At 42.2% G+C, this 15,754-nt stretch overlaps 1 protein-coding gene across 1 annotated transcript; it reads left to right on the forward strand.

Annotated features, from left to right (window-relative positions):
* Positions 1–273: 273 nt before the first annotated feature.
* On the forward strand, positions 274–4,900 carry LEPROT (the record flags this gene model as incomplete). The annotated part of the gene is made up of 2 exons (XM_015870620.1): positions 274–468; positions 1,700–4,900. Coding segments are annotated over 2 exons (312 nt in total), but the record flags the coding sequence as incomplete, so codon positions are not given.
* Positions 4,901–15,754: the final 10,854 nt, after the last annotated feature.

Consider the following 15,754-nt stretch of genomic DNA (forward strand, 5'->3'; position numbering starts at 1 on the left):
TAAAGGTGTATGTTTGGTGGCCCTGCCAGGCAGGGGGGTTGGAACTACATGATCCTTGAGGTCCCTTCCAACCCGGGTCATTCTGTGATTCTGTGAGGTGTTGCAAATGTAAAAGGCATCATCTGGTTGTGTCTGAGAATGGATCCTGCTCTGTGAGGCCATGGGAACACCCTTCTGATGAAAGCTTAGGGTTAAATCAATCCGCTTCTCAATGCACAAAGTAAGACTACTGAGAAAATTCAACTAAACTGATAATGTTTCTTTTTCTTTTTCCCCATCAGAGTTTACTGGCCTATGTTTGTCTTAATATTTTACTTCATCTGCCCCATTCCCCACTTCATTGCCAGAAGAGTAAGTGATGACAGTGATGCAGCCAGCAGCGCCTGCAGGGAACTGGCGTATTTCTTCACAACTGGAATTGTTGTTTCTGCTTTTGGCTTCCCCATAATCCTCGCGCGGGTCGAAGCGGTAAGTTCTGCCTGCTTGATCTTCCCATAAGGAGGCACTTATTGAGTGTAGTCTTTTAAACGTGCCATTGTTTCTTTCTGAGCCAGGTGAGCTGCTTTTGTTTGTAAATCCTCCCTTTACTTTCCTTGTGATATCTGTAGATTCCGATGAAAATAATCAGTGCTGGAAACTTGCTTAATGCTGCTTTTTTGACCTAAACAAACAACTTGCATGACTAAAAAGTTTGCTTCTAGTTTTGTTATGGTCCAGTGCAAGGTATTTATCTCCTCCTCCATCTCACACCCTTCTCCGTCATCAGCTTGTGCAGCTTTTCTTGCACCATCTTTATTTGTATCTCAGAATGTCTGCTTTCTTCATTTAGGATGCTGGAAACTTGGTGACTGGAGTGTATTATCAATTAACAGCAAAAAGGCCAAACTTCCAGAACTGTCCTCTTGGCTTTCAAAGCATTTCCCAAGCTCGTGCTTTGGCCCCTTGAATCTGAGGAAATTTCTGCTAGCTTCTTTTCTCTTTGCTTTCTGAGCTGCTCTTCTGTGGTGAGATTTTGTCACCTTTGTTTCCAAGGCAAAAAGCTCCTTTGTCCTGTCTCCCAGACTGCTCGATGAGATGTTTTGGCCCTTTTATTGTTGTTGTTCTAGTTTATTTTCCCTCTTTCTGGTCTTATTGTTTTGCTTAAGCTTCATACGCTTAGTTTTAATTTAATTTGTGATGCACAATTAACCAGACATCGAGTTTATTGTGGATCTGATAATAGGCAGAACCAGAAGTGGCCACTTGAGGGAACTCTAATTCATCGCTGTGTCTTAAGAGTAAATGCTTGTTAGGGTGAACTTAGGTGGGCTGTGGAAGGCTGTTTACCATTAAGGCCAGGTAGTGTTTTCTATGCTTGTTACTGGCATTTATTTGAAAGACAATCTTTTATTTTTATAGGTAGTATTTAAAATAAAGCACTAATCTCAGTGGGCTTTTGTGGTTTAGGTCTGTTTATAGCGACTTGTATGACAAGGTAATCATTTTGCTCTAAAATGTAGAACAATTAGCCCAGCTATTGAAGTCTTGTATTATATGAGTAGTTGCTAATTGAGTAATTAGTACTGTAAAGTGTAGAACTTATTGTTATTTTTCTTCTTGCTTTTAGCACTTTTCTGTAGTATTTCATTTAGTTTATGAATAACTGGCCTGAACGAATGTTAAAGAACTTCTTTGACTGTTTCATTTCCTTGCATTTCAGATCAAATGGGGAGCCTGTGGTCTGGTGCTGGCTGGCAATGCAGTCATTTTCCTTACTATTTTAGGCTTTTTTCTTGTGTTTGGTAGAGGAGATGACTTTAGCTGGGAGCAGTGGTAGGACCTCGCTCTGATGCTGGTAACGTTTTCAGTGTATGTCACCACATATATGCTGTATGTGTGTGTCTGTGTGTATACATTAGTACTGATGTGTGTGCATACGCACGCAGTTTTACATTATCACATCCTAACGTGCTCTTTTAAAATGTGTCAGCCAAAGGGGAAAGAGCTCTGTGACAGCTCTCTTAACATCAGTAAAAGTTGGGATCGCCATTGCAAATCTGTCCACAAATAAGTTTGCAAAAACATAAAGTGTTTTCTACTCATTTTTTAATACATGTGCATTAACTGCTGCTCAAGTCAGAATTTCACTGATCCTTGAGATGTTGCTCACCAAAAGCCATAAAATAGATCAATGTAAAGATTATCCTGCTTGCTCTTGCTTACCTTGATTGCCTTTCTGCTCTGTTTAAGGATCAATGAGTACTTGCTTTCCACTTGAGTAATTGTAATTGTTTTCTCTGATAACAAAACCAAACATAGTGTATGCCAACTCTTACTACCTAATGAAAGAGGAAGAAAACCCTGGTTAAAAATTGATGGTGTTCATTTCGAATCCACATTCTTTCTTCTCTCTAAGATATGCTGGTTTTGCCACTCTTCAATTTAATGACTGAATGTATTGTGGGAATAATCTAGTATTTTAATGCTCAGAGTTGACATTACTTCTCTCACGGAGGCTCACAGAGGAAGAGATTACTCTCGGGACACGTACAGTCACAATACAGCATACAGCTCTGTATTCCTGTGTGTGAAGTGCCTGAATTGCAAGGAAGTGAGTGTTCTGCTGGGCAGGACTTCGTTCTCACTGCTTTGGTAACATCCTTATTCAAACTGCTATTTCTTGGCTGTAAGATTGTTATATTAAAACACTATATTTTTATGATGGCATTATCCTAGTGAACATTCTCATAATCTCACTTATAGAAGTTACCTTTATTACTGTTTTGACTTGCTGAAGCCTTTGATTTACAGAGGCACGTGATTTTATAACAGCGCATCGTGGCACAACCCAAACTCTAGAGGACACTTCAGGAATCTGCAGAGGGGCAAAGGGAGAGACGTGTTAGTTTTATTCTTACCTAAGGAAACTGACAGAGAGATTCCCATTTTATGAAGTAAGAAACCAATTTCCTGTGTAGGGCATGTTTAATTATTGAGAGTTCTTCAGGTTAGCAGGGGGCAAATGCGTGTTTTATCATCTGCGTTAGCTCATGGCTGACTGCTGGGACCCAGCATGGCTGTGAGGGACCCTCTGCAAGGAGGTGACAGAACTGACTCTGCAAGATGTGGCAGCTTCACTGAGACAGAACCTTTTGCCCACTAGGTTGTATGAGAGTACTCCACTGTTGTCCAATCTCTCATTCCTAATGTACTGCAGAATGGTGTCCTGTGGGTTGCTGTGCAGAGCAAGAGTTAAAAAATGAATGAATGTTATGTGAGCACTCATACTCTGCTTTTTTTTTTCATGCTCAGGGCCCTGCTGAAAGGGTACAAAAGTCATTCTGTGGTCCAAATAATGTAGTATCGTTGAGATGTAGAGTATCTTGGCAAATAATTCTAGTATTTGATTAGATGGAAAACTGCTAATTACATGTTTTAAACTTCAGATGTGAATAAGGTGAACGCTTCAGTGTTGAGTAATGCTGAGTAATTGCGGCTGATACTGAAGTGTATCTGCAATGTCATTGCTGCCAAAGAAGATTTATGTTGCAGTGCAGCTTCTGGATGCTGGTGCTTCATTGCAGACATAGCAGGAACATGCTTGTTAAGGTGCTGGTTGTGAGCAGGTTGTCTGCCTTCAAGCGAAATTTGCCATTTATGACTGATTTGTAAAGTGCTATTGTTCTAAATATTAGCTGAATTACTGAGAGTAAGCATAGTTTCCACAGAGGTCCTGCTTTAGTTTTTTTTAAAGATTCATTTTGTTCCCCTTTGCTATGAAGTTTTTTATTCAATTTAGTGAACTAAAACAACGCTGATATACAACTGAAGTGCCTGAACCTGCACGTGTCTGAAGTCTTTGTTAAACATTCCATTTAACTCCAGTTTAAAGTACTTTGTGCTGGCAGCTTTAGGTTCCTGAACTTTTTCACTCCTCAGAATTTGCGTATTGAAGGCTGCAGCAGAAGTCTGTAAAGCTACTCAGTTACCACTGAAGTTTTGCTGTTGAGACAGGTGGGGTAAGGAAAAAAAGCTCACATCAGTTTTTAATCTGAAGAACAGCCATTGTAGAATCTATTTCCCATCTATTAGTGAATAGCACATGTGTGACAGATAAGATTGGGATCCAGTTGGGATGCAGGCAGTGAACATGTGACAATCCAAAGTGAAAAGGAAGGCTCGGAAGTTTGGTGTAGTGTTGAGGAGGCGTTGCTCCTTGCAAGATTCTTCCATTGCCCCGTGTTTCCTTTGGCTGTTGCTGTAGCAGGGAGATGCTGAAGGAAGAAAGTGAAGACTTCTGCAGCAGCTGCGTGCACTAATAATGTGAACTTTGTGCAATTTTCATTGTGGATGTTTGTTTTAAACTGTTTAGCATTAAAAATCATATTTAATGGTGTTTAAGTAATGAAATTCTTCTGTGTCCTCTTTAGAAGCAAATTTGCTTGAAGGAGTTCAGTGTTTAATAGGGTCAAAAAACCTTCTCAGTGCACTTGGGTTTTTGTTTGCTTGTTTTTACCAAGAGCTTCATTCATTCTCCCCACCCTGGTGCCCTGATGGCCAGTATTGGGCGTGCTGTCACTGTCTATCTGTAGTGCTTTACTGTGGTTTCCCTGGAATTGATTCCTTGGTGGAATACTAAATATCCAAAGTGCCTTAATTTCAACACTGTGCTGATGTTGTGAATGCATATAACGTGGAAATACCATTTTCATAATCACCTGAAAGACTGTTATTGCATTTCTATAAACCTGCCTTGCCAATTAATCACATTTTCTGTAATTCACTCTGCAGTGCAGTTTTTGTAACTTTTGTAAACACTATTCATGTTTTTCTGTGTTGGCCGGGTTCTCGAGATGGAGTATTAAAACATATCCTGCTTTTCTTCTTGAATTGTCTAATAAAACTGAGTAAACATACCCAATGCTCAAGAGTTTGTCTTTCTTCAATTTCAAGAGCTGACGAGAAAGAAAACTCTCCTGTAATTGGAAGGACACAGAAGTGGCGCCTCCGATGCTTTCAGAATGGTGCTGTGGCTGTTATGAGTGCTGCTAATGAGCTGTTTGGATGCCTCTTGCTGTTGGTGTTCCTGAACTGGAGGTATTTAGAAACTGACTGGTGTGATACTGGGCAACCGGCTCTGTACAGCCTTGGTCAAGCGAGGCATTGCGCCACATGACCTCCAGACTCCCTTTCATCCTGAGCCATTCTGTGAACAAATCACAGAAGCCATGATCCAATTGCAACAGGGCCACTTAGTTTTATGGCCTCCATTAGGATGTATTGCAGAGGTCACGTTCAGACGTGTCAGTATCTTACCACTTAGCTTGAAAACTGTTATTTGTTTCCTGTATGTGGTGATTCTGTGAGCTCATACTTAACCTCCTCTCCGGATTTAGGCACATTCATCAGCACCGGTGGAAGCAGGGATGCAGAGGGCATCAGAGCTCTTTTCTTCCTAGGTCAGTGGGTAACCATATTAAGTGTGTGATCTTGATCCTACCGCTGCTTGGGAAAATGAGCCTGCTTAGTTAATTGAATCCAATTTGATAAAGCACCCACCACCAGGAAGAGTAAGCTGTAGCATCTGAGAAGCTGATGTTTTCTGTTGGCAGTAATTTTGGCATCTGAGCCTTCAAGAAGATGAGCTTGCCTGTGCTTTGCATTAGTTAGCTGCTGGCTTTGTCCTGTTTTGCAGACAAATACTTGGTACTGCTATTCTGTGCTGCCTCACCCAATTCATTCACTACTTACAGAGTAACTTACAGCACTAGATTTTGAACCAGGGGACTTGCTTCCTGAAGAGCTTTATTTAGCCTACTTTTGGATTTGCTAGTACTATGATACAGGATATAGCTTAACAAGTTTCCTACCTCTCCCACCCTTGTTTTTGTAGCTTCTCAGCCAGCTGTTCTCTGTCAACTTAGATAGGAAATCCCCTAAAACAAGATGCAGAAGAATAAATGAAATGCAGAAGAATCTTGCACTGATTTTACACTTAGTTCAGCCCCTTAAGCTTGTAAACTTCCTAATGAGTTACGTCTTTGGGTAACTTCCTAAAATCTTAAACAGACTTGAATTCCATGAAGTGAATCTAAGCTCATCAGCACCCAGGAGTTTACCAAACTTGTCCTGGTAACGCAGTCCATTTCTGTTGAACTATGTAAAATTATGTAAAGCTCTAAAATGATCTCTTTAACTCTGATCTCAGTTGTTAACGCTGCTTTTAAGATACTGCATCATTGCTCTGCTCTGTGTTAATGGATGAGAAACCTATTTCATTAGGCTGGATGCACACCAGGTACTAACAACTAATTGATTTGTTTAAGTGGTGTCTGCAAATACGTGACTGGAATGTAATTGAGAGCTTTACAGGGGAGAGTCTCGTGATAAAATACGGAAGGAAGCATTAACTGCAGAGTTGTGATTAAATTTTAAAGATCAATGGACACTCCTAGAGAAACATTTTCTGCATTGGCCTGGTATTTATCCTCTATTTATCCCTTCCTTCTTGTTTTGCTTTTGCTCTTTATGGTGAGGTTTATTTTAGCTGTGCCTCTCGGGTGTTCTTTTCCAAACTGGTTCCAGCTGTGTATGTCCCAGGGCTAGGAGTTCAGCTGGAGGTGCTTTGAAACAAGTGCTCTCCTTGAATGAGTTCTACATGCTGACCAATATTGTGGGTGCTGCTTCTTTCTAACAGCTCTGGTTGGTTGCTCCCTGCTTCCTCTGCCACGAGGGGATCAGTCCTGGTCTGTACATGCAGTTCTGATACCTGGAGGGTCTCTTTGGGGATGTGCTCTCCCTCCACCCTAACTCTTAGGTGAGAAGGTTTATTTGCATAGTGAGACTACAACTATGGCTTTGTTTATTGCAGTGTTTTATGTATAATTAACATAATTGTGCATAGTCAAATGTGTTACAATCTCACTTTAGAGTCTTCATGTATAGGAAGGTTGCTTATAACGTTGTTGTCTATTATTAAAATGAAGAATTGTGAGTAAGTGCTTACAGCAGCCCTCATAGTGGAGAATAAGGAGCTACTTAGTAAGTGCTGAGGCTCACGCAGAGCTGGAGGTGACGGCGGATGTTGGTGTCTGCAGAGCAGTAGGTCAGCTGAGGCAATCCGTGTCTGTGCATTTGTTTGTACCACTTGCTTTGAGCTGCTTTTTCCAGCATGCTGGCAGAGTTGCTTTAATTTTCTCGATCGACGTGAATAAATGACACCGTGCTTGGATGTTTGTTTGCTCGAGGATTTGGAGAGAAGTTAAAATGGTATTTATCATGCTCTACAAAGCATGTGTTTGAAATGAGAGGGTTGATCATGACATGTATATGTTTCGCTTACCCTTTGTTTTGACTATTTAAATTGGGCTTGTGATTTTGTTATTCACTTAATTCCTGCCTGAGGCTGGTATTTCACCATATAATAGGGGCCTTTGTTACCAGCTTTCCATCTAAAAAAAACAGCCTTTGCACAACACATAAACAAAAGCTGCAGTAGCTGTAACTTATGGCTGCCGACCCAAGTCCTCCCTTTTTGAAGCTGGTGGGAATTTGCTATTTGGGTCAGTGGGGCAGAGAAGCAGCGATCCAAGAGGGCTGATGCTGTTTGATGCTGAAGGGAGCTCACGAGTCACTTCTCTGCTATAGATTGTCCATCCTGTTGCAGCATTTGTTGCTCCTGGCTGCACTACACAGGGTACATGGGTAATGTTGGTACAGAAATCCATATGTCTGTGTTTCAACAGAGGGCACTTTATTCCAGGAGAGGATTTCACAGCTTGTCCTTGTTTTCAGTTACTCAGCTTGTGTCACTCTGCACAACTGGCCTTTCTTTGATGTCCTGCTTTCTCTGATGGTGTAAATGCTGAAGTCTGAGATGAGGGGTCAGGATGTTTTAAGACAAGCACGTGATAATGAAATGCTTTCTCATTTAATAAAGTTTGAAGGGGAACTTTGCTCCTAGTTTGATTTTAAAATACTAGGCAATGTAGAACATGTACCATGCATGCATAAATGTAACTTTTGAATCAGATTGTACAAATAATATACCTATAGGCAGTCCAGAGCATGCTGTTTCCTCTATTCAAATAATTTACTATCTTTTTAAGGAGAATTGTGCTTACCAAATATTTTGGTGTTTAATCAAGATCCAGAGCAGAACATGTTAGTTTGCAAGGCTTTTAAAATAGCAAGGCAGATTGATTAGAAACAACCATTTCAAAACGTACAGTCTTTCTTGTAGGGTCTCCTAAGTGTGTAAAGTTAATTAGGATTCAGCAAGTAGCCTCAGTTATGATTCAGGTGGTTCAAACTCGTCCTAGCTCTGAAAGGGCTGAGCTGGAATCCTGTCCTGGCCCCAGCCTTCATCCTGCCCCTTGGGGTTGGACGTCCCAGCTCCTGGCTCCAGCCTTCATGCCACCCCTTGGGGTTGCTCAGAAGCCCCCAGATCCCTCATCCAACCATGACATACATGTGGGCCCTGTTCCATGTGTTTCATTAACTAACAAAACCAACCCAAACCAACCCTCCCAAAGATTGTTGGCGTTTCCAGTCCCTCTGGAATAAGAGAGTGAATGTTGTACTCCCACAGCCAGCGATCACAGCCTGTTCTTGCTCCTCTGCTCTGGTGAGACTGAGCTGTTGTCAACTTGGGAGTCACAGATGAGCCGAAAGTGAGTTGCACATCTAAAAATACTCAACAAACACTGATTTATTGGTGGTATTAACAAGATAGAAAGCAAGGCAGACAAGTGGCCTGAGGTGGCTACTTCCTTAACACAGAGGTAGTTTGGGTGACTATAATTTGCATGAGTAGTGTCTGAGAGTTGCACATAATGGTTTGTGTTAAGGTGCAGAACTGCTATTTTAGTCAGTTTCAAATGTGTTAACGAACCCAAAGGGCTTGGTTAGAAGGACAAAGTTAATTCCCCACAAGGTCCCTTGGGGTGCAATGGGCATCCAGAGCCAATTTTTACATTCAGTACAACCAGACAGAACAGATGCATGGGTAGCCTTGAGACTGAGCTCTTATTTCCAGAGAAATTAGCACATTCTCTTGAGGAAATGTACCTTTTTGAGCAGATATAAATGTCAGCTAAATCCTGTATTGCTGAACAAGGCCAATAATCACTCAATTGCAATGCACTTCATTGGTCCTATCCCCATTCAGCTGGTACAGCAGAAGCTTCTAGGTGGCTTTGGAGAAAGCAAAGAGTGATTACACCAACAGACAGAAATAACCATAAAGCTGATTTGTGTGGATCACTTACAAGTCAATCCTGAACTTTCTGACTCTTTGTAAAAGGCTTTGTGTAAGTCCATCGAGGGCAAACCCATCATTCGTCCATGTGGCTGTTTTATTGTGTACATCTCTGCTGTGTTACAGTGTAAGGTATTAGGAGTCAGTGAAGCTAATTGTATTCTTGGCACTAAATCTCTTTGGTAATGTGCAGGTGATGAGGAAATCTGTAGGTAAACTTGTTATGAGGTCAGCCAATATGTGTTTTCCTGCAGTGCTTTCAGTAATCACATTAACTTGGTAGCATCTCCTTGGCTTTCTGAGAACTTTTAAATTGCAGAAGTTGGCCATTTGTTGTTGCTGTGTTTTCACTCAGAGATGGAGCGTAGGAACTAGATTTAGGCTGTTCTGTTCTCTTCTAAACATCAAAACTTCCTACCCCAAACCAACCCTTTTGAAGTTAGTTTTGGTAATTGTGCTCAGTAGCCTATTTTCTCTCTCTTTAAGCCAACGACAAAGAAATTGGAATGGTGGAAATGAGAAGTGAGCAGAGAGGAGGGAAAGGCAGCTGGTGCTGACTGGAGTGAGCCGTGTGTGCTGTGGCATCAGCCGTTTGCCTGTCCTACAGTCAAATGGGTGACGGAACAATGCTGCATTAAATATGACCTTTCTGAATGGAAAACCTGTCTGAAGTGAATAATCAAATGAGACCTGCATTTGACTTGTGTCAAGTGGCGATCTTTTGGTTAAAACACCTAATCAGCAAGGGAGAATCTTGATGTTTGGAGACACAGAGTACTTTTAATGTGCAAAACAAAGGACTGTGACTGTTCAGACAGAGAAAGATCAGAACATGTTCTGCTGCTGGATCTCCTCTTTTGCTCTAACTTAATTTTGTAAGGACAGCCCAGTCTGGTCTGCACCCAGCTCAGTATTTCTGTTTCTCAGTGTGGAAGGACTCATGTTGATTCCTTGTGATCCAGATTTTCAGATTTGCCAGTATTTGTGTGGATCCTTCCCAGTGGAAACCAGCATAAGAGGGCTGACTGCTGTCCATTCCTCTCATCTTCTCCAGCAGCATCAGCAGAGCTTAGTCTATATGTTCTCATGCAGAAGCAAAGGGAGGTAATGCTGGCTGAGGCAATGTTTCCTATGGGAATGAAATGTGCTATGCAGATCGTCTCTCTCCCCAAGGCCTCCATGTATCCATGTACTCTGAGCCTGGTCCACATGGCATTGCAGCCTGGATTTACAATAGGAAACAGCTGTCTGATTCAGTGCCTGCTGGCTTGGCGCCTGCCTTCTAATACTCCAATTTTTGCTAAGGAGGGCAAAATGTACAAAATCCTCTGTCACTGGCAGAAGAGCTCTCACCAGCCTGAAGTGTGATGGCTTAGCACTGCTCCTGCTGGCAGCATGAGCCCCTTTGTGGGGACATCGTGCTCTGCTTTTGCTGTGGCTCTGCCTTCCTCTTTACTCTTCCCCTCTTATCAGAATCCCATACTCTTCATTCACACCTCCTCGGTGCCAGGATTATCTATACACATTTCTGCCCTGGTGGGATCCATCTGCTTATTGTTCCTCCTCTTCCCATATCTGGCCCTTCCCAGCCCCCTTTCCCTTATCTTCCCACTACACACTGTTTTGATACTGTTTTTCTTTTTTTCCCACGCTATTTTCCCATGCTGCTCTTTCCTTCTCATCCATTATTATTTGCCTAGAAAGCAAATCATGCAGAATGTCAACATATCAGCGTGGAAAGGGGTCCACCCATTCCCTTTTTTCCTTTTATTTACTTTTTTTTTTTCTTCCATTCTGTGCTTCTGATTTCCTTCCAAAACTATTGGCTACTCATCTTGGAATAGTCCCTGATGTTCTGAGATTGTCAGATCTGGCTCTGAGAAGTTACTGAGACAGAAATGACTTCACTGCTGAACATTATGTCTCAGCCACCCAGTACATCTGGTTTGGGATGCATGTGAGATGTGATCTCTAATAGGTCTCGACCACAGTACATCCTAGTGTGGGTGATGTACTGCCAGATTTTGGAGACTAAAGCACAGGTCCCAAAGGTTAGATGCCAAGTTCCCCCTAGAATTAGTGCCTGAGGATATGGTTCAGAGCAGCACTGGCAAGCTAGTAGCTGAAAACTGGACACAGTGTGCAATGGCTTTGCTCAATAGTTACATCAAATCTGATTTGTGGAGTTCCCTTTGTTGCAGCTACTTTGGGACAAATGGCACAATTTTCAACACGCTAGGAAAAAGAAGCGTATCATTTGTAGAGATTCAGTTATGAAGTGGATCCAAATATGAACACCCTGTAGAAGATTCTAAGGCTGCGTTAACTTGGTGGAGGGCAGCTGCCAACAAAGCCCCATGAAATCAATTAATAGTCGCTTGATGAAGCACATGAAATAAAACTTATTGCTAAGCTGGGGCAGCAAATGTGGGATGGTGCTTCTGAGGCACAGGGATTCAACTCACTGCAGCTTCCAGATATGATCCAAGTGGTGTGTGACATCCAGGCCACTGTATTGGGCTGCCACAGCATGTTGCACTGGCTGCTGTGCTGAAGCAGAGTTATCCCTGCCCTGAAAAAAAGAGCATATTCATCTTGGCATCGTAAAACGATCTGCAGCTATTGCCAGGATTTTATCTGTATTTAACCATGAGCAGCAGTGGGTGTTACTGACACGTCACGGCTGCATGCAGTGTTTGAACTGCTGTGATCTGCTCAATTTACTCTTGGCCCTGACGCTCAGAAGTGATGCACCCATTCCAAACACATAGCAATTAAGTCTTTTCTGTGCATAGTGTATTCTAGTCGTGTAGAATGTGTTCCCAGAGCCCCCAGGGAGCTGGTGCTTTAATCACTGTATTTACATGGCATTGACTCAATATTGTACTGGCTGCACAAGGCAGATGGGTTCCACCTGGAGGAATGGACTGTTTCAGTGACTGCACAGTGTGACAGTCCATCTGAGCACTCAACATCCAGGCTAATCTCTTCCTCCCTCTTTGTTTTAAAAATAATTCTGCCTAAATGTCAATTCATACAGAGGTGTTCTTCCCTTGGACTCCTGTGTTACATTACAGGGAGCGATTAGGACAGTATGGACTGATATTAGGCTAATCAAATATGCCTTGATGGCTTAGGAAGTGGTTTGATGAGGAATTACCTGTGTGGTTTTATGGCTTTTTTAAAGAATAAAATATGAGAAGTGGTTTATGAAAGCATTGGCTCTTAGATTACAAGGAACATTGAAAAGGGAATTTTAACCATAAACAGAGTTTAAAAATGAAAAGATTCTCAGATCTTTCAGTCTTTGAATGCTTTGATGTGGAGGTGATCTTCACTGAAGGTCTGGTAGTGCTCTCAGTGGTATGTCCTGATTTCAGTGCCAGGTAGATGTGCCAAAGCACATCGGTTGTTTTGCAGCTTTTCTCCCTTTTTTTGTACTGCTGTAAAAAGGCCTTTTCATCTACACTGGGTGGACATATGGTGCTTTCCTTCCTTCAAGAGGAATAATGCATCTGGAAGAAGTTAGGGAAATTATATGGCATGTGTACCATGTGACATTTCCCCTGTTAGGACAAGCTTTCCCATTTGGAAGTGCAGGATGAGGTGGCTGAGGATCCTTGTACCCATAGTCCAGCTTTGCCTGCCTTCAGCAAAGAACAGTGATATACTTTCACATATTGTGGGCATGAAGTAGATTGGGTTTCTTTTTTTCCTGGCATGAAATTCATCACTGATGCATAAACATTTGAAGTACGATGCTTCTTCCACTGCCAAAAACAGAAAAGGAGCCCCAGTTTATGTTAGACCTCTCTTGCATTCAATGCACGAATATTACAGTGAACAACATGCTAACCTTTTACCAGGGCCAGGGATGTTTGTGTTGCTAAAAGGCCTATGTTTCGGTTTGTTTCCCCAGGGTATTTTGCAGAATATCCCCTTTTTCCCCCCCTCTTCTTCACCATTTATCTGTCTCACATTCTGTGAATTCAAAGCCTCTGTGCTAGATGACACATTCAACTCAGACCAGTGCCAGGTTTTATAATGCTCTTCTGGAGACAGATTTCTTTCTCCTTTGCACATGAAGATGTAGTGGTGTTTACCTTCTTGTCAGTGAAATGAAGTCGAGCAGCACTCTCATCCTGGCAGGGATTGCAGTGATAATAGACCACACAAAGCTCCTCTTCTGAACCAAAGCAGATTCTGGTTTTGCCTAGCTGTAGCATCAGCAAAGACTAACTCTGTGTGACAAGCAGTGTTTGGGCTGTGGCGCAGTTCTGTTTGCTCTCATTCTCACTACAGTCAGAACTGAGTTCGTACATCAGGGAGAAAAATGGAAGGGAAAATCAAACTGACCCACTGGAGGGGTCTCCCAGCTCTGTCAGCTGATAGCACTGCTTACCTGTACTCTGTTATCCTCTACTGTCTGTGTTTTCCACTTGCTTGTTCCAATTAGGTAAGTGCATGATCTGAGAATGTTTGTATTGGGTCAAGAACCCTGGCTAATGGACCAAGGATTTTTTTATTCTGCTATGCTGTATTTTCATCCATTCTTTATTTTTTTTATGTGTTTTCCCTCCCTCTCCACAACAGCTTTCTTTAAGGAGTCATTTGTTGGGAACGCATTTCCCTACCGAGTGTTTCAAGCACATCTTTGCAAAGGAGTGAAATAATAAAGGATCTCATTCTGCTGCTGTAATTAGGAAACATGCATTAAATCCCACTCAGTCTGTAAATTGACCTCCAGGTAACTGCTGGAAGACAAAGGGTTCAGCAGGGAAATGAACACCTAGGAGCATGTGGAGGGCTTGTTTCTATATTCCCTGTCACAGGGAGAGATGAGAGAGGAGGCTTTGATGGTAACCTGATAGTGCCTTTGTCCCTGACTGTATGATATGAACCATGAAGCAGCTACAGATCCCTCTTCTGGCCTTGTCCTTGGTTCTTTTCCTCCTCATCTGCCAAGGAGGGCCGTGTTTTCCTTACTATATAAATTGCTCCTCTAGAGTTGGAACAGATTTTAACCATGCAATAGGGTTAATCTGGTCACAATAAGGCCTCCTGGAGAGCATAACAGGTCTTCCAGCACTAAATCAAGGCAGTGCCAGCTTAGGAGCGTTCCCCTATAGAAGGGTGTCCTCCAAAACAAAGCTGGGTCATCCGTCTTCTGTGTCTTCTGATTACTCACAGTAACTTGTAGTGAAGTAGACTGGTGGTGCAAACATAGCAGGGATACAGAAGCACTTGGACGTGCTAATGAGTCAACTGGTAAGAAGCTGGGAAAATACTGGGAAGGACAGCAGTGCTCAGAACACGTGTTGCTTTGCTGGCTGACAGGCTATAATAAAAGCTACAGAGGTGAAAGCTTTTAGTCCCCCCTAAATAATAATCCATTGTTGTACTGTGATTCCTGTAAGAGGAAAATGAATAGCAGAAGGACTACAAAAGCAAGATGTGTCTTATTGTCCCCATTTTGCACTTTCCTTTCTACACGCATTCTCCTTACTCCCCCTGCAACCAGGTTTCATGTTCCCACACGCAGGCCTTAGTCATTAAAAGGAAAACTAGATCCAATACATTGTAATTTATAATTTGAGAAGTGCAATGATTAGGGAAAAGAAGCCAATTCATTAGAAAACAGGTTTGTCCTTTAAAATATTGCAGAAGCGAAGTGCAATGGTTCACGCAGCAGATTGGTTTTCTGTATCTCAGAGGCAGCGTAAGTACAACCTATGATGTAAATGTTACTATAGTAACTCGTGTTTTTATTTAAGAGCCCAGTGAATTGATATATCATACCCATAGAACTTGTAAGAATATAAACTAAACTGCAGACCCTTGAAAGAACATCTTTTTTGGCTGAACTTTTGGTTTTTTGCTGCAATTTTCCTCCTGAATGCATTGAGTATTTTCTTGTAGCTAAATTGCAATTTGGCACTCAGGAAACTTTGCTAATGGTGATGGCACTAATTACCTGAGACCTCACATGCAGCCTTTCCTCTCAAAAGGGTGAAAGTTTCCACCTCGTGAATATCCTATAGGCTTTCCCTTCTGCCTCCCCCAACAGCTTTGCAGCTGTACAACAAATAAAGAGTACGGTATGAACTATAATGTATTCCTCCCTCCTGGTGGAGCTGCACAGCAGAGCACAGTCCCTTGTGAAGCTGCTGTGCTCAGTGCTGCTCTGCTCTTCCCACTCTCAGAGCTGCTGCAGCCACTGCTCCTCACTCGATGCTGGCCAGGCTGACATCAGAGCTCACTGTCCCCTGGGACCTCAGTGCTGCTCTATCCAATTTGCATTGTGTGCTTTGACTATGAGCTAATTACCGTCTTGCATAAACTAAGAACCATGCCTCATGAATATCAAGGATATATTCTGCTCGTTGTGCTCACTTTTTCCATTTTGAAATCTTCCTTTTGTTTACCAGCAAAAACTCATGTTAGTTGTTTGTCTGGAAGATAAGCGAGTGTGTGTCCTTGCTATGCAATCAACAGCCTGTGTTGGACAGGGACTGC

Source organism: Coturnix japonica, chromosome 8, assembly GCF_001577835.2.
Source record: "Coturnix japonica isolate 7356 chromosome 8, Coturnix japonica 2.1, whole genome shotgun sequence".
NCBI classification, from domain to species: Eukaryota; Metazoa; Chordata; class Aves; order Galliformes; family Phasianidae; genus Coturnix; species Coturnix japonica.